At 34.6% G+C, this 20,754-nt stretch overlaps 2 protein-coding genes across 2 annotated transcripts; both read left to right on the top strand.

Moving 5' to 3' along the window:
• The first annotated feature begins 2,664 nt into the window (after window positions 1-2,664).
• TRIADDRAFT_64380 (expressed hypothetical protein) lies at window positions 2,665-4,899 on the top strand. Its single transcript, XM_002117759.1, has 5 exons — window positions 2,665-2,762; window positions 2,863-2,991; window positions 3,156-3,275; window positions 3,763-3,884; window positions 4,249-4,899. Exons 1-5 carry the CDS (start codon window positions 2,723-2,725, stop codon window positions 4,582-4,584), a joined length of 747 nt encoding a protein of 248 aa, XP_002117795.1. The 5' UTR covers window positions 2,665-2,722; the 3' UTR covers window positions 4,585-4,899.
• A 713-nt stretch (window positions 4,900-5,612) lies between these two features.
• Window positions 5,613-19,128, top strand: TRIADDRAFT_63434 (uncharacterized protein; the record flags this gene model as incomplete). Its single annotated transcript, XM_002117758.1, has 13 exons — window positions 5,613-5,672; window positions 7,287-7,458; window positions 7,790-7,900; window positions 8,045-8,175; window positions 8,314-8,364; window positions 8,471-8,650; window positions 8,724-8,834; window positions 8,923-9,003; window positions 9,079-9,231; window positions 9,307-9,445; window positions 9,526-9,605; window positions 9,683-9,910; window positions 19,105-19,128. 13 exons carry the CDS (start codon window positions 5,613-5,615, stop codon window positions 19,126-19,128), a joined length of 1,521 nt encoding a protein of 506 aa, XP_002117794.1.
• Between the last annotated feature and the right edge of the window lie 1,626 nt (window positions 19,129-20,754).

Raw genomic sequence — 20,754 nt, 5'->3', positions numbered from 1 at the left:
GCTTTTATACTTGTGTCGCCCATAATCGTAATGTAGAATAGTTATAAGATTTAATCGCAACTGTCAGCTGATTAGCATTCATAGGAATATCCATGATTACAAGGTAGAATTAAAAACAATAGTGATCTTGTTTTAACTGAATCTATACTGTTACAAAGCGAGATTTATAATACAAGAATTCGTAAAGATACATAAGAAATAAAACAGGTTTATGCGACTTTAGCTAATCACAAAACAATAACTCAACTAAATTATCGCTCTGGAATTGCTCAGGCATACGTCGTTAATTACATAAAATATATAAATATTATCAAAGAACGTAACTTAAGGGTTTAATAAAGCCATGAAGAAAAGCTAAGCTATCTAAAGCATTTCAGAATAAACTACCTTAGTGTACAGTATATAGACTGGCTTGGCTATAGCTTTTCCATGATTTTATATCATTTCCCAACAGATATGTGCAATATTAAAGAGTATCTGAATTTAAGCGGTGTGAGGAAGTGATGAAAATTGGACAACTTTTACAGTAGTACATTCTATATGAATTAAATATGTTAACTAAATTATTGCACTTTTATATCGTAGGATTCATAGTGTTCAGAATATCAAGCTGCTTAGATTAAACATTTGGTACTGTATTTGTACTGTAGTTTCTAAGATATAAAAGTTTAGCTCTATCCACTCGTATATGCAATACATGTACTCATTGACATTGCATTGTATGGAGCACTGGTAGAAACTATCGTTTATACTAGATTAAGTTTTTTTAAAAGATTAAGTTCCGGTTTAATGTTTTGCGAAAATTAAAAAAATATACATCATAGCAAAGGATGAGCTAAGTTACTACTTTAAAGTCTATATGTAGTAATAAGAGCGGAGAAACGGGAAATATATAAATTTAATATACGTATTTTATCCTAGTAATTATAAATATTAGTTCTGCACTATATACAAGCATTTTTATAGATGATCAAACTTTGCGATTACTCATATTTTATAGAAATTTACCCTATTTTCTTTATACCATCAATTAGCTCAGTTAAAGTTAGTTTCTATAATTATAGTATATACTTTGCTAATACAAGTACCGGTACTTGCTTATTGCCGTAGTTTTGATAGGAACATAGGATTTTGTTTACTTTTTTGGCGAACGGTGTAGTTAGATATTGTTTTTGACAGTTACTACCTCGAAACGAACCTCTTAAGAGCAATGATTGATTATAATCGGCTATAAACATGGAGACCCTTAACTTATTTTATTTAACAGTTGACTTAATTTCTCATTTAATTTTATTGGATTTAACAATAATGAGGTAATTGTACAAGTAATTTAAAAAGTTACGTCAAACGTTCTTCATAGAAAGCAAACCTTATCTTCAAGGTCATCAATTTGCTTTAGTTTAGGGGTCTATCGCATATAGCTAAAAAAGAAAAATCCTATAGTCCTACTTGGTTCTTGATAAATCTTTAGGAGACTATTTGGCTATTACTGTAGTCGATCCCCAATACAAATTAATAAAATATCTAAATAGTCTAAAGTAACAGATGCTTGATATTATACACTGCAGCTAAGCAGTTATGAATAACAGTCAAGCGAACTATATATAATGTTACAGACATAAGTGTTCAATGGCGTATGTTAAGAAGTATATGAAGAGATTAAGGAACTGGTTGTTCTGGAGTACTAATGATGCCATCTTTGGTAATCACAAAATATCATAATTTGAAAATATATAATATTATATTATCTAATTAATTATAATTCGTTTGCCTAACTACTGTATTGCTGTTTTAGCGAATCAGTACATATTTGCATATCCCATAATTTCTTGTAATATGATGTAATTAGTCGTAGTATCTCGAAGCGTATTTAATTTATTTTAAGGTTAACAAGTACGATGCAGTATGATGATACGCTCATTAGCCACTTTTCTTACAGTAATTGCTAATCCTACATGTTATACAGCATTATTAAAAATGGTATATAATGATCATAGTATTATGTCTACTTTATCGCCATAGTTTTCTTGTTTATTGGACATCGTATTCAGAGTAATTCTGTATGTTGTTATCTGAATGTAAAACCTAACGCTCAAAAGCACAGGATGGTGATCGTTCAGTTTTGCCTCATTTTTAAGTAGATAAATTTTAACAGTCTTAAGAGATTCTTGTTAAGCGCGATATATACCTTCAAAAAAGGAGAATGAGAAAAGTATTTTTCTATATTTTGTTGATAAGTTTATGTTTTGGATAGTTAATTAGAGGGTTTTAAGTTAAAGCTTACTATAACATTTTAATTTCATGATATATTACGTTGTTAAGGATTCCTATGAAAATGTAGAGAATCTCTTTATAATTTGTTTACTAATGTGAGGCGTTCAAATGGAGATTAGAAGTAAATAGCTATGTAAATTGTAAGGCTTCGCTTTTGTTTTATTAGCATGTAAACGTACAGTATATACAATTATAAATTAACCAATCTCAATTTTTGTTTACTATTAGTATATGTAATTTATAGTTATCAGAGAATAGAAAACCTTTTGGGTCGTTGATGGAAATATTGACTTTACAGTTAAAACATATTATAATTATCAACGAACATGGCATTACTTAGACACCATGAAGATGAATAGGTATAAATATCTACTGTTGGTAGAATTTTACACACTTCAGAAGCAGGTAGATAAATAATTTCACTGCATAATCGAATTATCACGAAAATATGAAAATTTTTACTATCTTCGCCGTTATATTTGCCTGTGGTAATTATATTATTTTATATCATTTTAATTTACTCCGGTTAGTATTTTGAAAGGTATTCGTCATATTATATATAACATGATATTTACATACTGTACTTAGCCCATGGTCTTGGTGAAGACTGTAATGGTAGCTGGGGTAGTTGCCAAGACTATCAAAATTGTCATACTGGGTCGACCATAACTGGGCAATGTGCTGGGCCATGGAATATCCAGTGCTGTCCTAAAGTAGGTGAGTAGTACAGCTATGGAACAGTGTTGTCACTCTCAGTGCGAGCCTAGCAAAAATGCTATACGCGTAAAGTAGGCAATTATCTTTGATATCTAGACTGCATTATTATTTACAAATGTGAATCAGCAAATGATTGACTGTGAACTTCGTTTTTGCTGTCAAAGGTCAGTCTTGTAAAAGCAATACTGGTAACTGCATGCTTACAAGCCATTGCAGTGGAACAACTTACGCGGGTTATTGCCCTGGCCCGTCCAATGTCAAGTGTTGTACTGGTGGAAGCAGCGGTAATACAGTAACTAAGAATGGTTTCTTTTAGTGCAGTACAGTACAGTACAGTATACTGTACAGTATCTAATGTGCACATTGTACTGTACAGTACAATACAGTACAACGGTGTTTTTAGCGTTGTGAATTTTAACTTGGATGTTCAGAATTCTATGCTGAAACATCTCAAACACCAGTTTTTGTAATTTTTTAAGATGGTGTTGGATCAGTATTTGAAACGGCGATAGTTGGCTTTTATTAAATAGAATTCCTTAAGAATTTATATCAGGAGATGGCTACTTATGTACACTAAACCGTGAAGCTGTTGGGAGTTTACTTATTTTAAAATCTAGATTTTTTAATACAGTTTAAATTGTACAGTAACTGACGAATAGTAATGCTAAACAACGTAAGAAACAATGGACGATCGTGCACGACTAATGTTATTATTAGGCTATCTTCTAGACCCTATCAATAGTAAGCATTCTATATGTTCTTTATCGATAGGAGGTTGTCCTCTGACAAAGTACACAGGATCTAAGATAATCGGTTCAACATGCACCGTTGAAGTTGGTTTCGTGCCACAAATGGACAAAATTAATAGTTGGGCTTCATCTTGTAATGTACAGGTACAGTACTACTGTAGTAGGATTGATTGTTTATGTAGCACTGTTTAAATCATAAGATTCTTTTCACATACTGTATAAACTCAGCTATTAGGGGCACGGCGATTTAATAATAATATTTAATACTGTACAGTATGACTTTGTAGCTAGTACTGTACTGTACAGTATATCGATTCTAAAGTGCCTTACAAATGTACTGTAGATACTGTATGTACAGTACTGTACAGTACATTTTTTAGAAACCCTTAATTAATACTGTATGTACAGTACAGTACAGTACAGTACTGTACACCATACTACAGTATACTGTACAGTACTGTACTGTAGAGGTAAAAGGAATCATTCTTGAGTATCTTCCTGTTATTAGGTATACATCACAAGCTCATATCGTGCGAACGCTGACGTCAGTGGTGCTATTGTGCAACCGGCTTCTCGCAGTAATCATATGATTGGCCACGCAATTGACATGAATGTGGTGGATGGAGCTACTGGTGTGTTTTGTAATAGCAACTGCTTACGATCTTTGAGTACTGCTCCATCAGGGGTAAAGTGCTTCATAAACAAAGTACAAGCCGATTCTGTGCTTCGATGGGGAATGTCTTTCAATGATCCTGTACATATCGACGAGCCGATCAATATTAATTACCCCAGTCGATGGGATCAATTGTATTGGGCAACACAAGGTGCATGTGTTTCTAAGTAAGGTTCATTTTTCACCGAGTACTGTGCTTCTTTTAAGAAGAATGGACGCTGCGCTGATCCTATTGATTCATGAAGTGATTGAACCTTAACTTGCTTCACGGTAGTGTGTGTGTAGTACAGTATACTAGTTGATTAATTTAAATTTTGCCATATCCAATTTAGGCTGAAAGGTTGCAATTTTTTGTTGAGTTGTCCCTGGCATAGTACTAATAGTACGCTAAGTACCGGTAGATTAAATGGTGAAATATGTTACTGCCATGAAATATTGATCGTGAACTATTTGCTAGTCAATAAAGTGTTTATCTTTATGAAGCGTAATAAAAAAGCCTGCACCTCAAACATTTCTTTTCTAGATTAAACCGCGTACTTGACTACAAAGTTCAAGTTAAATTGTAAACATTACAGTACGGTCAGTACAGTACTTGAATAACGAAAACAGACGAAACTGTTACAGTACTGTACTGTACAGTGTACAGTACAGTACAGTATTTTACAAAAATTGTACTGTACTGTTAACATTGACTACAGTACTGTACTGTACTGTACAGTACAGTACAGTAGATTTAGCAGTCCATGACTACAGTAATCATTCGTGACCTCTTACAGTACATTGTACAGTGTACAGTACAGTAACAGTAAGCAGTTTGGTTTGATTACTGTACTGTACTGTACAGTACAGTATACTGTAGTACAATTAGCAACGGACTTTGTACCGTACAGTACAGTACAGTACAGCAACTACAGAGCAGTTATTAGAGGAGAGTACTGTACAGTACTCGACACTGTATGTACTGTACGGTAAGTACTGTACATTAGAGTCCGGCATCTTACAGTACATACAGTACAGTACAGTACTGCAGTTGAGCATGTGAGCCTGTGTCAATATTTTCGAGCATGGGAGTTGGCGAGGTTTTTGTAGGGATAAAATTTGACCTGTGCACTCAGTTCAATAGTTGCCATACTACCGGTTGAGGCTACGCTCACATCAGCTCTGTCATCGCCCGATTCACGTCCAGAAATCCGAAAAAGATGTCAAAAAATTCCAGAGATAAGGCTGCCGATCAACTCAAAGAATTTCGTGAAAACAACGTATGTTATTTTATACGTGTACAGTAATTAGATGATCTTATATCTCTTTGCATGAACATTAGATTAATCGCGCTGCCGTTGTACAGTACTGTGAGATGTACTGTACAGTACTGTACTGTACTGTATATTGATTAATTAATTACAGTAATTGATGGCGAGTATAATGCAACTCGACGTTTTGATAATCAGGACTTCTAAAATTTAAGAAAGAAGCCCCTGGTTGGTATTCTCCATAGTATGCAAATACAATTCTTCTTCATCCACTAATCCCAATACCAGCCGAACAATCGATCGACTGGTTTTTTAGTTTTTTGATTTTTATTAACAATTTCGGTACAGATCTGATTTCGGATTTTGCGTTGTATTCCATATGAATACTGCTTTCTACAATACAGTATGTTTACAGTATACAGTACTGATACTTAAAAATTAAGTTAAACGAGAATTAACTGCATATAAATACGATAGATGCCATCACGTAATTACAGAGGACAGTCCCGCATTCATCATTAAGCTATGCTAATTTCATCAGGCGTAACGCGATGGTAGAACCACTTACCCGTATCTTTGTATCTATGTGACAACCAGTGTTGTTTGGGGATCTTAGATCTCCGCGGAGCCCTAGAACCACTGGTAACAACGTAACAACACATGAAGAGTAAAATATGTTGATAGTGCGTAAATATGTAATCAAAACACAGTGGATATGTAGATACACTATGCTAATAAAATTACTGTATAGTTGCATACGGAGATTGCAATAAAGACTATCCTCTGAATCTCCTCTGCATCGTGTTCGATAGCTAGTCATTAAATACATTTAACCAACCTGCTACGCGACCACCTACTATTACTGTACGGTATTGCGATCTCAACCATAAATACACACACGCATATACTGTACATACAGTACAGTGTCCACACTGGTACATGCAGTACAATTATGTACCTAGTTTTAAGAGCTAGCTTGCTTTACGGAAGTAAGCGCTTCAAGACTATTTCGTTGATCCAGTTAAAATTTCGTTATTTTGCTCATGTATTATGCAACTGTACCAGCATGTACCACTAAGAGTTCGCTAGATACCTTACGAAAATACTTTGGGTCTACGCACAACATACGAATTTCGTTATAATATGAACTTTCTTTTAAACTAATAACCAGCTGTACTGGAACATAGCATTGTATGTACGGAACTGTGCTGGCTTTTGCTACTGTAGTTTATTGCTAAGTACCGTATGTCGTAATACGATTGCTGTGTGTAGTGTTGTCAACAGCTCATATTGAGAATATAATTCAGAATTGTAGATGAATTTGTTCCATATGGCGAAGAAAATTGATCTCCAGCTCATTAACGTACACTGTAATGTGAAATTAGCAAATACTGTATGCTGTTAGCTGCAATTACGCAATTACGTTTTACAGATAACTATACCAGTATGTACTGTACATTTTAACGCGTTCGTTTCTCTGATCTGCAAGTAAAATTTATAAATTGGATTATTCGCGTTATTCTAAGTCGTCTCTAACCTTTTAGCAATGTTAGCTAAATAAGCATAACGTAATATATTAAAATATTGCAATTCACTTATACGCATATACGTATGTATCTATAGGATCCTACTACTTTGACGACTAGTCATGGTGCTCCTGCTGAAAGTATCACTGATTCCGTTACAGTGGGACCTCGTGGACCTATTCTACTTCAGGATATTACTTTAATTGATCATATGGCTCATTTCGATCGTGAGCGTATCCCAGAGAGAGTTGTTCACGCTAAAGGAGCAGGTGATTGCAGAGCCATCCGTAATTTGTATTACAGTAATAGTACACATTCACGTTAATCTATGTTACTTTGTATGGATAAATACGAGTACAGTGCTAATATACAGTATTGAGAATATGGTTACGTATTACCTACTATAAAATGTTTATTTATCAGTTACGCGATCGCAAATGCGTTTCAATAACTACCATACATACATTGATGTAGAGTAATACGTAAATACATAAATAAAACAATAATTAACTAGAGTCAATCGCACTTTGCAGATATAAAATGATATAAATCGCCAATGACAATCGTGTTCGTAATATTTATTTTCTTTATTGCCTGTAGGTGCATTCGGCTACTTTGAGGTTACGCACGATATTACAAAATATTGTAAGGCGAAAGTATTTGAAAATGTCGGCAAACGTACACCTATGGCTGTACGTTTTTCCACCGTAGGTACGCCGTACATACTGTCTCTGCTACGTTTTAAGCTCAAAGTAAATGTCTCGTATTGATCGCGGTACAGTAATGGTATACGGATTTTTTTATGTCTACTTCCACGATAATTATACGGTAACTGTACTAACTGTTCATTACTAGGCGGCGAATCAGGAAGTGCGGATACTGCTAGAGATCCTCGTGGGTTTGCCCTTAAATTCTATACGGAAGAGGGCAACTGGGATTTAGTTGGTAATAACACTCCAATTTTCTTTATAAGAGATCCCATCTTGGTATGGCTAATATAGGAATAAAGTGTATTAAATTATGACGTAGCATACTGTACCTTGTGTTATTTCGGTGAAGTCAAAAAGTAGATTGACGATACATACGTTTGGCTTGGTTTGCTTATTATCAAGTCTCTTTTTTAGTTTCCTAGTTTTATTCACACCCAAAAAAGAAATCCTGTAACCCATCTGAAGGTAGGTTGGTTTTATCTAATTGCCTTCATAAGTAATGGATATTATTTATTTAAGGTGAACAACACCAAGCATACTTATAATTTAATTATCTTTGTAATTTATTTAGGATCCTGACATGTTTTGGGATTTTATTAGCCTCCGACGAGAAACAACTCACCAGGTTTCCTTCTTGTTTACGGATCGCGGCACTCCGGATGGATACAGACACATGAATGGATACGGGAGTCATACATTCAAGCTAGTAAATGCAGACAACGAAGCTGTTTACTGCAAGTTTCATCTGAAGGTCTAGAAAATTCTATCAAATTTCATTCATTCTTCATAAAATATTGTAAAATTTCTAATCTATCATCTTTTAGACTGATCAAGGCATTAGGAATTTAACAGGAGAAAAAGCTCAAGAAATTAGTGGATTAGATCCCGATTATGCAATGAGAGATTTATATAACGCAATTGCCAGTGGAAACTCTGTACTAATAATTATTTTATAGTTTAAATGTTTTACTGTAAAACTAATCAATCATTGATTACCTAACGTTTCTATCTTTAAACTTTCAGCCGTCTTGGACCATGTATCTTCAAATAATGACTTTTGAGCAGGCTGAGAAGTGGCGCTTTAATCCCTTTGATGTGACGAAAGTTAGCTTATAGCATCAATTACATATTTTTTCTTAAGAAAATCGAAAAGTAATTTCAAATTTGCGTCAATATAAGATTTGGCCTCATAGTGAATTTCCCTTGATTCCTGTTGGAAAAATGGTCTTGAACCGCAATCCGAAAAATTATTTTGCCGAAGTGGAACAAATAGCTTTTGCTCCGGCTAATTTTGTTCCTGGAATAGAACCATCGCCTGATAAAATGCTGCAGGTAATTTGTATGTAAATTAAACGTTTATAACGTAATCTGCTGATTGGACTCAATTTTTCTACATGATGTATACAGGGACGTTTGTTTTCTTATAATGATACTCATCGACATCGCCTTGGAACTAACTATGCTCAGTTACCTGTTAATTGTCCCTATGCAACGAAAGTTGGTAATTATCAAAGAGATGGTCCACAAACCTTCAATGACAACCACAGTAAGTTATGCTATTTTTGGTAAAAGACATAAACTCTTAGTAGATTTCAAATTAACATATTCGACATATTCTCTTCAAAGGTGGCGTTCCAAACTATTATCCTAATAGTTTTAATGGTCCTATTGCAAATGTTAATAGAGCTACTCCACATACGGTCCAAGTATGTAGATTTTATGAAATTAATTTTCGAAAACTTCGATCATGAGTAACGTATTTGATATTTGTTTCGGTATGTAGGTTATCGGTGATGTGAAACGCTATAATACAGCAGATGATGATAATTTTACACAAGTGACAGTATTTTGGCGAAAAGTTCTTAATGAGCAGGAGAGAACAGCATTGGTTAATAATATTGTGGGACATTTATGTATGGCACAATCGTTTTTACAGGAGCGGGCTATCGAAAACTTCTCGAAAGTTGACCCTGAGTACGGTAGAAGAATCAGAGAAGGATTAAATAGAAAAGTGAGTTCAATGTATTGATCTTTTTATTGTCTTAACCGTAAGTTGTAATATTAGGTATGACGTCATTGAGGGTATTAGGGCTTTAATTGTAATCATGATATTTTTTAGGCGCAGGCAGGCTTGTAATGACGCAGGCCTTGGTCTTTGGGAAATGTAATTGGCATTCATCACTGAGTTTAAAATTTATGCAGCATAATAATCTACGTTTATGCGTACGGGAAAAATTTGATTTGATTTGATTTACTTTTTCGCATGCTTGCTATAATTGCATGGTATATTGTATGAATTTAATCATAGATTCATTCTGTTGACGGATAAATTGCGATACTTTGATATTAGTTACTGGAAATATCCATAAATGAAAACTTATTTTAGTTAATCATACGCCGATAGAATTCGTTAGTTGATGATCCTTCAATGAATGTTACTTTAATGATAAATGATCCGCATGTCTGTCGGTAATGCTGCTAGTTCTTTAATTGTAATTTCAGCCTTGATTTTATCTTCGTAATGAAGCATGGACTACCTGCGTAAAGTAATTATAGCATTATAATTTGTGATGGGTCTAACAATGTGGTAGATTTTATAAATTATCTGCGATTGGAGAATCTTGATAACCTAACATATATGGAATAAATTGTTAGTATCGGTAGTCCAATCATACGCTGTGAACGTACTTGAACTGAGCACAGTATAACTAGGTGAGATAAATAAATTCTATTTATTGAGTGAGAGAGTACAGTAATTCAATATTATTATCACACTGTACCAGTATACTTATACGCATACGGAAGACCGTTTTATGCTAACGGGCATTAAGGTGTATAAGCGCTTTAGTTTTAAAGTTTATGTTAACTCATTTTTTATTTCTATTAGGACTTTAACTTACGTATGTTAGCTTACAATTTCATAGAAGTTCTTCGGAGTAGATAGGTATGTCAATCTAGGGTTTAGTGGGTAGTTTCATTAGTACGCGCAGTTATATCGATGTTCATACTGTACTCATTATTGAGTAGCCACCGCAAGTGAATTACTGTAATTTTAGAAATTATAGAAACCGCCAAGTGTACTTTACGTGTGTGTCCGATAGTGTTTTTGCTATGTTATTGATGCATTATATAAGTACTAGTAATGTACTAAAACTAGTCAACAGATAACAAATTTAACTAATTTTTCAATTTCGTATATTATAGTACAGTATACAGTAATTAATAAGTGAATTTCTATTATTACTTAAAGTGGAAATTTTGAACAGACCGATACAAAAAAGGAGTTTTAAGTGAAATATACGGCTAGTGTGTCACTGTTACGTAACAGCGCAATCCCTGAGACAATTAATTTGATGTTAGTATAGTATAATTAACTATTATCGTGCCCTTTCTGCATTGAGTATGGATGGACCTGATAAAGGTAGGGACTCCTAAAAGGGTATAACTATGTTATTAACGTTTCTATAAATATAGCTTACTGTACTAAACATATAAACATCTTTATACGGTATATATTGTATACAGTATTTTGCAAAGCTATTTGTCCGTCTGCCTGACAGTTACGCTTTGTCATTCCGCTCTACTGTACTATACAGTAGGGTGTGTTGGTGAAATACAAAACTTCACGCCGAGCGACTAATTATCTACCTCAGCTCTTCAAACTACCGACAATGATTGTTTTTTGGATGTTACTTTGTTTAAAATCTAGCGAAGATTCTTTTAAGAAGGTGAGGTGGAGGAAATTCGGATGCTTCCATCTCATTTTTAATATTACAGTAGTTCATAGCGATGATATCATACGGTATACGATAGAGTCCAGGTACAGTTGTACGGACGGCGCACCGAAGTCGATCTGTTGTGTCACTCAACCGTACTCGGTGTACTGTACCGTGTGAATCTAAAACTATGGTTTATAGTACTGTAGCCTATATTCTGTATAGTACTGTACACTTCAAAGCGGCCTTCGCGTGCTGTACTGTACATTTAGTGTACAACTGTACCTGGACTTACTGTATCGTATCCTGTATGATACCATTGCTATCTACTATGAAGAATTTGACTAAAGCATTCGAATTTCCTCCACTTCCCCCTCTTAAACTAGTCTTCGTTAGATTTTAGCTGAAGTAATTTCGAAAAAATTTTATAGTCAATAGTTTGAAGAGTTTAGCTAAATTATTATTCGTTCGGCGTAAGGTTTCGTTTTTCAGCAATACATCGTACTGTACAGTGTACAGTTCTGTACTGCGCTTATCGATATACTGTACTGTAATGTAAACTACAGTACAGTACAGTAATCGTAGCATCGGCAAGCTATTATAATCAATTAATTACTAGTAGACCCTTCGTTCGTTATACTTCGCGTACAATAGTGAATATACAGTATATCTACAATTTTCCTGGCTGAACATATTACTGTACTGTACAATACTGTATATACTGTACACTTTGGAACGAATACGAATCATAACGAGCTACTCTACCTCAAGCTCCTTACTATAGCATTTATTTGTTTATTTTATTTTATTCATCGTAGATGATGTGAATGTGGTATGAACGTATGAACTTCTTTTTGTAAATAGACAATTCGTATGCGCTTTCAGTAGATATGCTCATTTATTTCATTTTTTTTATTGCATCTCTTCCGTTATCCATGTTCTTTTGGTTCATCTCATCAATTATTACGGAACAGAATTTGTCTATAAATTATGATTTGCTGTGGTCGAGAACTACCCCTATTAGTTGGTTCATATGTACTTATGTTCCCGTAATCGTAGCTACAAAATGCTATGAATTAAGGCTTTTGAATTTCTCAGGGGCTATATCAAGCTCTATACTTGGATTTGTGCTCATTTTGACTAGTAGCTGCTTCTTCTTCAGCTTTGCTGCGTATTTATTCATTGCAATAAAATCAATCAGTTTTAGAGTGAAAAGTAAAAACGGGTACACTGATATTAGTGGTAAGTGCAATCAAAAATTCTAGTTTCGTATAATATGCAATACTGCCATAGAAAGCCTATATACTGTATGCTGACATGTACGATCATATTCAATTTCTAGTGGAAATTAGAATGTTGACTTGTTTCTCCAGCTAACCGTAAATTATCTTAACGTCTTTCAGGATTCCTCTAAATTATGATATTATGATAATATATTTAATGCTATCCATAGTACGCGTATATGAAATTACTTTGATATTGTCTCAGTTTATCTAATTAATCAAAGATGTGACGCTCCATAGCATACCAGCCTCAGTCATTTTGCGCAGAATTTCTATGTAAAATGTCTCCAGTTACAGTACTGTATGTTTAACTTCTCATAGTAAATTTTTCGTACAGTAATTACGGGGGTGGGCTGTCTTTAATTTAGTGTACAATCGGTGTTGCGTTATGATCATGCTTCCTATCTTTACAGCATCGTATTGTTTACCATACTTTATTTCTAGTAGTCTATTCTAGCCTATTATTCGAAGATACGAATGTTTGAATACTAGCTTTAAATACTCTGGCTGTCAATAACAGGCACTGCAAGTGTATCTTAATTCGTAAAACCGTTTTTAATTTTTTACGGATTTGGTGTTAAATACGTAATGTGCTTTTATCAGTCATTGATGAATACTAAATGGAGATCGTATCTACATAAGTATGTTTAAGATAGGCAATATATTTTACTAAGTGTTAGCTAAGGTAGCAGGTTGTACTGTTTGAATACAGGCACCGTATGAAGAAATATACAGGATATTCATTGCAGATGTTTTTTATTCTTATGTACTGGATGCACACTCAATTCTCTAGCTGGCGAGAAGAACTGGTATCAAATGATTTTTATCGGAGGACTATCAGCTTTGCTGTCATACTTTTACGCCGTCACTGTTGGTTTAGGTGAATTACCAATTAATTTCTCGAAACATTATAACGCCTCTATCCTCGGGATAGCTGTCATGACATCATGGGCTTGCTGGACTGGCGATACTTTGGCGACAGAGGTCAGACTAACCTCGGGAAGAATATCGCCTCATTTGATTTCTACCTTCGGAATGCTTCCTTTACGAGCCAATGAAGCTATTGCAATTTTGGGTACTTTAACAGGTGCTGTTGGAGGTTTATTGATAGGAATTACATATTACCTTTCCTTATGCTTGTGTACCTCTTCGTCAATCTGGTCGAATTATCCTCCACAGTGGCCATTAATGCTATGTTCGGCCTGCGCTGGATTTTTAGAATCGATAATTCGTTCTTACTTAACAACTAGCACGCGATTTTTCGTTCAGTGTCAGCTTACTGAAAATATCCTATTCTATCGAATTCAGAATGTTCGTGATGTTGCAAGCGCAAATATCTCAAAGACTGGATGTTTAGGTTTACTCTCAACATTTATTACTTCATGCATAATCTGTTATACATCAATTAAAATATGGCCAACTAACTAATTCTGCGATGTTACTGCTTATGTATTAATCAATCATTTACTGTTCCATGATATCTCATAACAGAATTTTAGGTCTATCAGCAGCATGCATATATGCGTTTTCACGTATTCACAATTTTGCATTCATTATTTATTATTATTTATCGAAAATATAAGTATTTAACAATTAGTAACGGGTTACACAGGTTAATTATTGTATTGATTCATAAATACCGATAAGCACAGTAAATGTTAAAGTTTTTAAACTTTTCATTTACTCAATTTATAAGGCTAACTCTATTGCAATAACTTTTACCGATACTCTGAGCTCTAGTGATAATACATATCAGCTTTGATTAGTTAATATGCTGTAGACTCAAATATTTTTTGTACCTTGTTATTGACTGTATTCATAGTGTGTTTACATGTACAGATATTTACGATTCTACTCTGTTACGAATTATCAATTTACAAAATACCTTTAACATGAACTACTAGATACTCCTAGCAGTCATGCCTTTACGAATCAGTAAATTAAATTATGATTTGTCATGTGTACGTGCATTAAGATCTGATTAATGAAGACATTTATAACTTGTGCATGTAGATAAAGGATACAAAGTAATGTAAGCAGACCTTTAATTAATGACATCCATATAAAAAATGTTGATTCTATTTACAATTATTTCGATAGAAATAAGAACTTTTCACATGTTCTGATATAACATTATACACATATACTGTCCGTACTGACCAGTGTTTAAAACTGTGTACTCATTTTTTATAAACAAAGAATAAAGTGCCAATATCTACTTTGGATGTATAAGTATTGTGCTGTTATTCTCTAAAATAGCCTGAAAGCCATAGGACACCAAATACAGATGCAGCCGCTGCTGTAGCCACACCAATAATTGCCGGCCACCCAGGCGAAGCAAGTCCTTCGTATCGAGCTGCACGCTTGTGATAAAGCAAGTTAATTCAAAAGTTACAATAGTTTACAATGCAATGATCGTAACTATACTAATAATTGAGCAATGCTGTACAAGTACTGTACAGTGTAGTGCATTTAACAGGTACTTCTAAGAACAGACATACATCTTTTTATTAGTCCCCGCATTTAATGTTCAGTCAACTGTAAGTACAGTACCTCGAAGTGCACTTTATACAAAGTACCATGGAAAAACTCACTAATTCAATATAGTGCGATAGTTCGCATATAAAAATGATATTACTTACCCAGCCTCCTTGCCTTGCTATCCAATTGGCAATGTGCTCGCCGGAGATAAATCTTACGATAAAATTACATATTCGACTTAAGAAGCCCTGAACTCCACTTCGCATAACATCTATAGCTATCTGATATCCGAAAGCCATAAGAGTGACAATTCGTCGCCAAGAAATACCATCACGAAATAAACGTCTAGCAACACCAGCAAAGGTTCTGTAGGCTGTTCCTGGGTTTATATCTAAATGCGTTATCATCAATCGAAATTCATTTTGGAAACGGACACTATATGAGTCACCCAGCTGCGCTAAATGGCGTCCTATTTCAGATGTAGGAGATGATGGTGTGATCGTTTGATTGCTAGATGACTGTACTTGATCCGCAAAAGAACGAACTTCTTCTGCAATAATCCCACCATCCCGTTCGGCCTGGTAGCTTTCGACAACAAAACTACGAAATATGCTACTTGTTTCATTAATTACCTCTTGTTCTGAAACTGGTAAATGAGCCGGATTTGCCGATAGTTGGCGCCTTATAACTTGAGCTCGTGTTACCCGAAACTGACTGCGTGAAGTATTTGCTTCTTCCTGTTCGTCGTTATTCTCTCCATTTTCTAGCGATTCAGCTATTGTAATAGTGCTAGACATTTCCCGACTACCGTAAAAGTATTTAATCGTGATCTGTATGCTATACTGCTGCTGATTTAATTGATATTATAAAAGTTAAACTAAAGTAAAGTTGGTTCTGCCAGTTGATTTTTATCCAGTATACGGGAAGCATGATATCGGATAAATAAAGCTAGTTAAGCTACTGTACAGTGTACAGTAGCTTACAGTTTAAAAGATTTACTGAATCTGACTTTACCGTGTACTGTACAGTACAGTACTTTTAGAGGTACAGTACCGTACAGTACCTCAGACCGCTTAGCTTTCTTAAATTGATGTACAGTACAGTACAAATAACGTCGAAAGTACCGCTGAAACGTCTCAAGTGTACTGTACTGTAGAGCGACTTCATACTGTAATCAGGAAACTTTTAGGTGTAAAGTACAGTACAGTACGATCAAAACTTTTGACAACTACAGTACTGTACAGTAGAGTACAGTAGAGTTACGCCGTTCGTTTCATCATGGCGGAAGAAGATGGCGGACGCAAGAAAAACAAGAATAAAGGCAATGTTTTACCTTTCCACGGAAGTGAAAAGACGATGAACTTAAATAATATGGTTTATACTAATATAATCTCTTCTCCGTATTTTAAGAACGAACTATTTACCTTGAAAACATATCATGAAGTCGTGGACGAAATCTATTATAAGGTTTGTAAATTATGTTCCTTTATATTCTGCATTACATCTACTTAAATGCTGTAATTCTCAACTCGTCCGACTCGATTATACGATAAGTTCAATTGGATGGTGATCTATCGAATAGATATTATTACTACTGTATTAATATTGAATATTACTTTTATTTTTTAAATTTATTGTGTAAGGAAAATTATAATTTCATTTTATTGTTGTTAATGCATCCATATCTATATTTATGCACGTAATTTGGTTTGGTGTTGAAGGTAAACCATTTGGAGCCGTGGGAGAGAGGTAGCAGAAATTTGTCAAATCAAGTCGGAATGTGTGGCGGAGTAAGTAAGAAAACTGTGATAAATCTATACGTATTTTTGTAAATTGGATGAAATACAGTGATCATGTAAGAACTGTTTTGCACTACTGTGGCGCGATTTACCGTATCATTATTAAGTGCTCTTTTGGTATACAGTATTGCATTACGAAACGCAACTGTTACCAGCTAGATTACTTTCATTTATCCAATGTTTTGAATTACAGGCAAAAAGTAGGTAGTAGGTAGTACTGTATGTTAATCCTAGTTCAGCGGTTCATAGAACGCGCACTTGCTTAAACCATATCTATTTATAGTAACTTGTGCGGTGTGTTTCGCGAAATATCGAATTATCCTGTAGTTGTACGGTATACTAAGTGTTAATGGTCTCGATATGCGGTTATTTATCAAGCCTGATATCAAAAAATTGAAGAATAACTTTTGAGTGAACCAATAACTTAGTAGCGGATCGATCTTATGAGATCACTGCGATTGCACCTTTTTTAACCGCAACATGTGAATATATGTACTTGAAAACGTAGTAAAATTTGAATTTCAATGCAGTCACATAATGTAGACAAAATGGCATCGACTTGTATTAGCATTTCGGAAGATTGAATCATGTAATACTGTTTTTGTAGTCTATACTAATAGTACTAACAATTTTCTACTACGGTATCGCACAATGGGAGTCATTATAACTAGTTTTAGTAAGCATGTTTCAAAGATTTGCGGTTTTAATTAAGCCTTACTTATCATTACAGGTTCGTGGTGTTGGAACTGGCGGAATTGTATCAACCGCTTATTGTTTACTTTATAAATTATTTACTTTGCGTCTAACACGCAAACAGGTTAATGGTTTATTAACGCATTCTGATTCTCCTTATATTCGCGGTCTTGGTTTTATGTACATCAGGTAGCAATCGTACTTCATTATAAAGGAGTCAATCCTCATAATTATAGTAGTAGCTAGATACAGAGTAAGATTTACATGTAGTTCCATAATCTTGGTAGCGTGTTTTATATTACCTAGGAGAACAAATATGATAATAAAATGATATCCTATTAACGTACATATACGCAGATACACTCAACCACCGGCCGACTTATGGGATTGGTATGAATCTTACCTTGAGGATAATGAGGTTAGATACACTAACGATATAGCTTTTTAGCAGTTCTAAAGCTTATTCATGTTTAAATTTTACTGTGTACAAGTATATAAGAATTATTAGAGCCCTAGTGCCATTAATTCAAGATAAATATTGCATATTCTATATCAGGAGCTCGATGTTAGAGCAGGTGGTGGACAGTTGATTACTATTGGAGAGTTATGCGAAACAATGCTTTCAAAACTTGAATGGTTCAGTACATATTTTCCTCGTATACCTGTACCTGTACAAAAGGACATTAGGAATAAATTAGAGAACTATCGGCAGATCAAGAGAAAAACTCAGGAGACCTTGAGATCTCGAAGTTACGATAGACAATCTCCTACAGGACGTAGGAGTTCCGATCGCAGTGGCAACTTTGAGACAATTCAGCTCACTAAGAACAGTAAAACTAGAGATAGAGACCGTGATAGAAACAGAGCAAGTCTAAGTCCACATCAATCTAAAGAAGAACTTCATAGTAGAACAGACGACTATGTAAAACAGAAACATGTAAGTAAAGAGCAAGCCAGTGAAAGCGCCAGTAAGGAAAGATTGAAGTATGGTCATAGTTATGAGCGGAGAAGGAGAAGCAGAAGTAGAGATCGATCTAGACGAAGCAAAGACGAAGGATCTCACAGTAGTCATTCAAAGAAAAGACATCGTAGTGGAGAAAAATACTCAGATAGAGATCATAAATACAGTAGGAGTAGAGATAAAAAACGCAATGACTATGACGAAATCAAATCTGTCGATAAAAAAGAAAGTAGATACAGTTTAAGCAAGGAAAGATGTCTTGATAAATCTAGGAAGAGGGAGCAAAGCTCATGTAGTGACGAGTCGTATTATGAGGACAAAAAAACTAAAAGCAGTAAGAATAGAAAGCGTAGTACTAATGTAGAAACTGATCGTAATGTACACTACGTTAAGAAAAGAAGGCGTAGTGGAAGTAGGGAGCGACAAATAGATAGTCCGGATAAAAGTCTTCATCCTGAGAAATCCGAGCGCCTTGAAAAAACAAGGTAAATAGTTGCCACCATAAAAATGAGAAAATGTGCTAGTGCACTTTGGATCGTGTTTTTATGTTGTGCGATTCAGGATTTAAAAGAAACCAGTGCATTTTACTTTAGCGACAGTTAGAAATACAGTTAATGATTCGTATATTGTACGGATTAGATCTGTCCGTACAGCCACACTGCTGTCGTTCTTTGTGTTAGACACTTCATGTATTAAGCCTGTACAATGCAAGTCTGATAGGTAATATAGCTCCTCATCATTACCATATATGTGGCAGCATGATATATCTAACCTGTAATTGTTGATTATAATTGTAAGAGCTTCAATAAAGTTCTTGCTACATGTGCAAATACTTGTAGATTCCTTTCTAGCTTTTCGTTATCAAATCATGTGTCGTATTTTTCTGTTGTAGGGATTAATTATATAAAAACAGCAATCCATGAAAGAAATTGCTGTTCTGTCGGTTTCACTTATCACAATGCCCAGCTCAATTTTTGTAATGGCCTTTTTACTTACTTGTTTGGTTATACTAGTACACCTGCTTTTCAAATAAACGGCCAGAAAAGTACCCTATCAATAATTGCCTAGTGCTAGTAAAGCACTTGTCGCTTGAGTGACGGTGATAGTATTACACAGAATTATTTTAGTCTCTTAAGAGTGGGATATTCTAGTTATAGCACCTATTGGACAGTATCCATTATTATCGACGATAAATCAATGATGATGACACTTTCAAAATACGTATAACCTGTTATTACAAACTACTGTACGTCGAACGCTAAATACAAATCTAGTTTGTTAACGCGGGAAAGATAACGCTGTAGCTAAAGGAATTGTGTAATTGATCTGTTGATATACAGTACTGTATGCAGTAGTACACTATTGCAAAATATATCCTAAGAATGATACACTGCATCATGTAGTGCTAAAACATTAGAACATCTCTTAAGGCTTATTACAAAGAGAATTTTCTCATATTTCAAATTTTTCAAAGATTATAATTCGGAAATTGAATACGTATAGTGGCATAGATTTTTAATAGAAGTAAGTAATAAATTTTCTGATAAATTTTCTTACGTGATAGCCCTGAGTCATGCCTGAGCCATTTATCTACAGTACTATGAAATGAGAATTCATACTGTAGACTGTACTGTACAGTACTGTACAGTACAGTAGGCCCAGCCATAATAAGCCCGATTACTCAGATACTTAGCGTAAATAGTGTACAGTACAGTACTGTACAGTACTATACTGTACTGTGTGTACTGTAAATAATCTTATTTTACTGTACAGTACAGTACAGTACAGTATAATCTCGGAAACTACAGTATATTGAATTCAGAATAGGATTTAGGATTTAATTGAGTTAATCGACAACAAATTGCGGCATATTTGTAATGTGGGAGGTCATACAGTATAGTAGATCCAAGGCTACGTAGGAT

Source organism: Trichoplax adhaerens, genomic scaffold (genome assembly GCF_000150275.1).
Source record: "Trichoplax adhaerens TRIADscaffold_28 genomic scaffold, whole genome shotgun sequence".
NCBI classification, from domain to species: Eukaryota; Metazoa; Placozoa; class Uniplacotomia; order Trichoplacea; family Trichoplacidae; genus Trichoplax; species Trichoplax adhaerens.
This window is presented reverse-complemented; position numbering and strand designations above follow the sequence as displayed.

What these genes read in the sequence shown, in the direction of transcription:
- TRIADDRAFT_64380 (XM_002117759.1), top strand. Translation starts at nt 2,723, where the DNA reads ATGAAAATTTTTACTATCTTCGCCGTTATATTTGCCTGTG. An exon ending in CCAGTGCTGTCCTAAAGTAG is followed by an intron (nt 2,992 to 3,155) that starts GTGAGTAGTACA and finishes TTGCTGTCAAAG; the next exon opens with GTCAGTCTTGTAAAAGCAAT. An exon ending in CTTCATCTTGTAATGTACAG is followed by an intron (nt 3,885 to 4,248) that starts GTACAGTACTAC and finishes TCCTGTTATTAG; the next exon opens with GTATACATCACAAGCTCATA.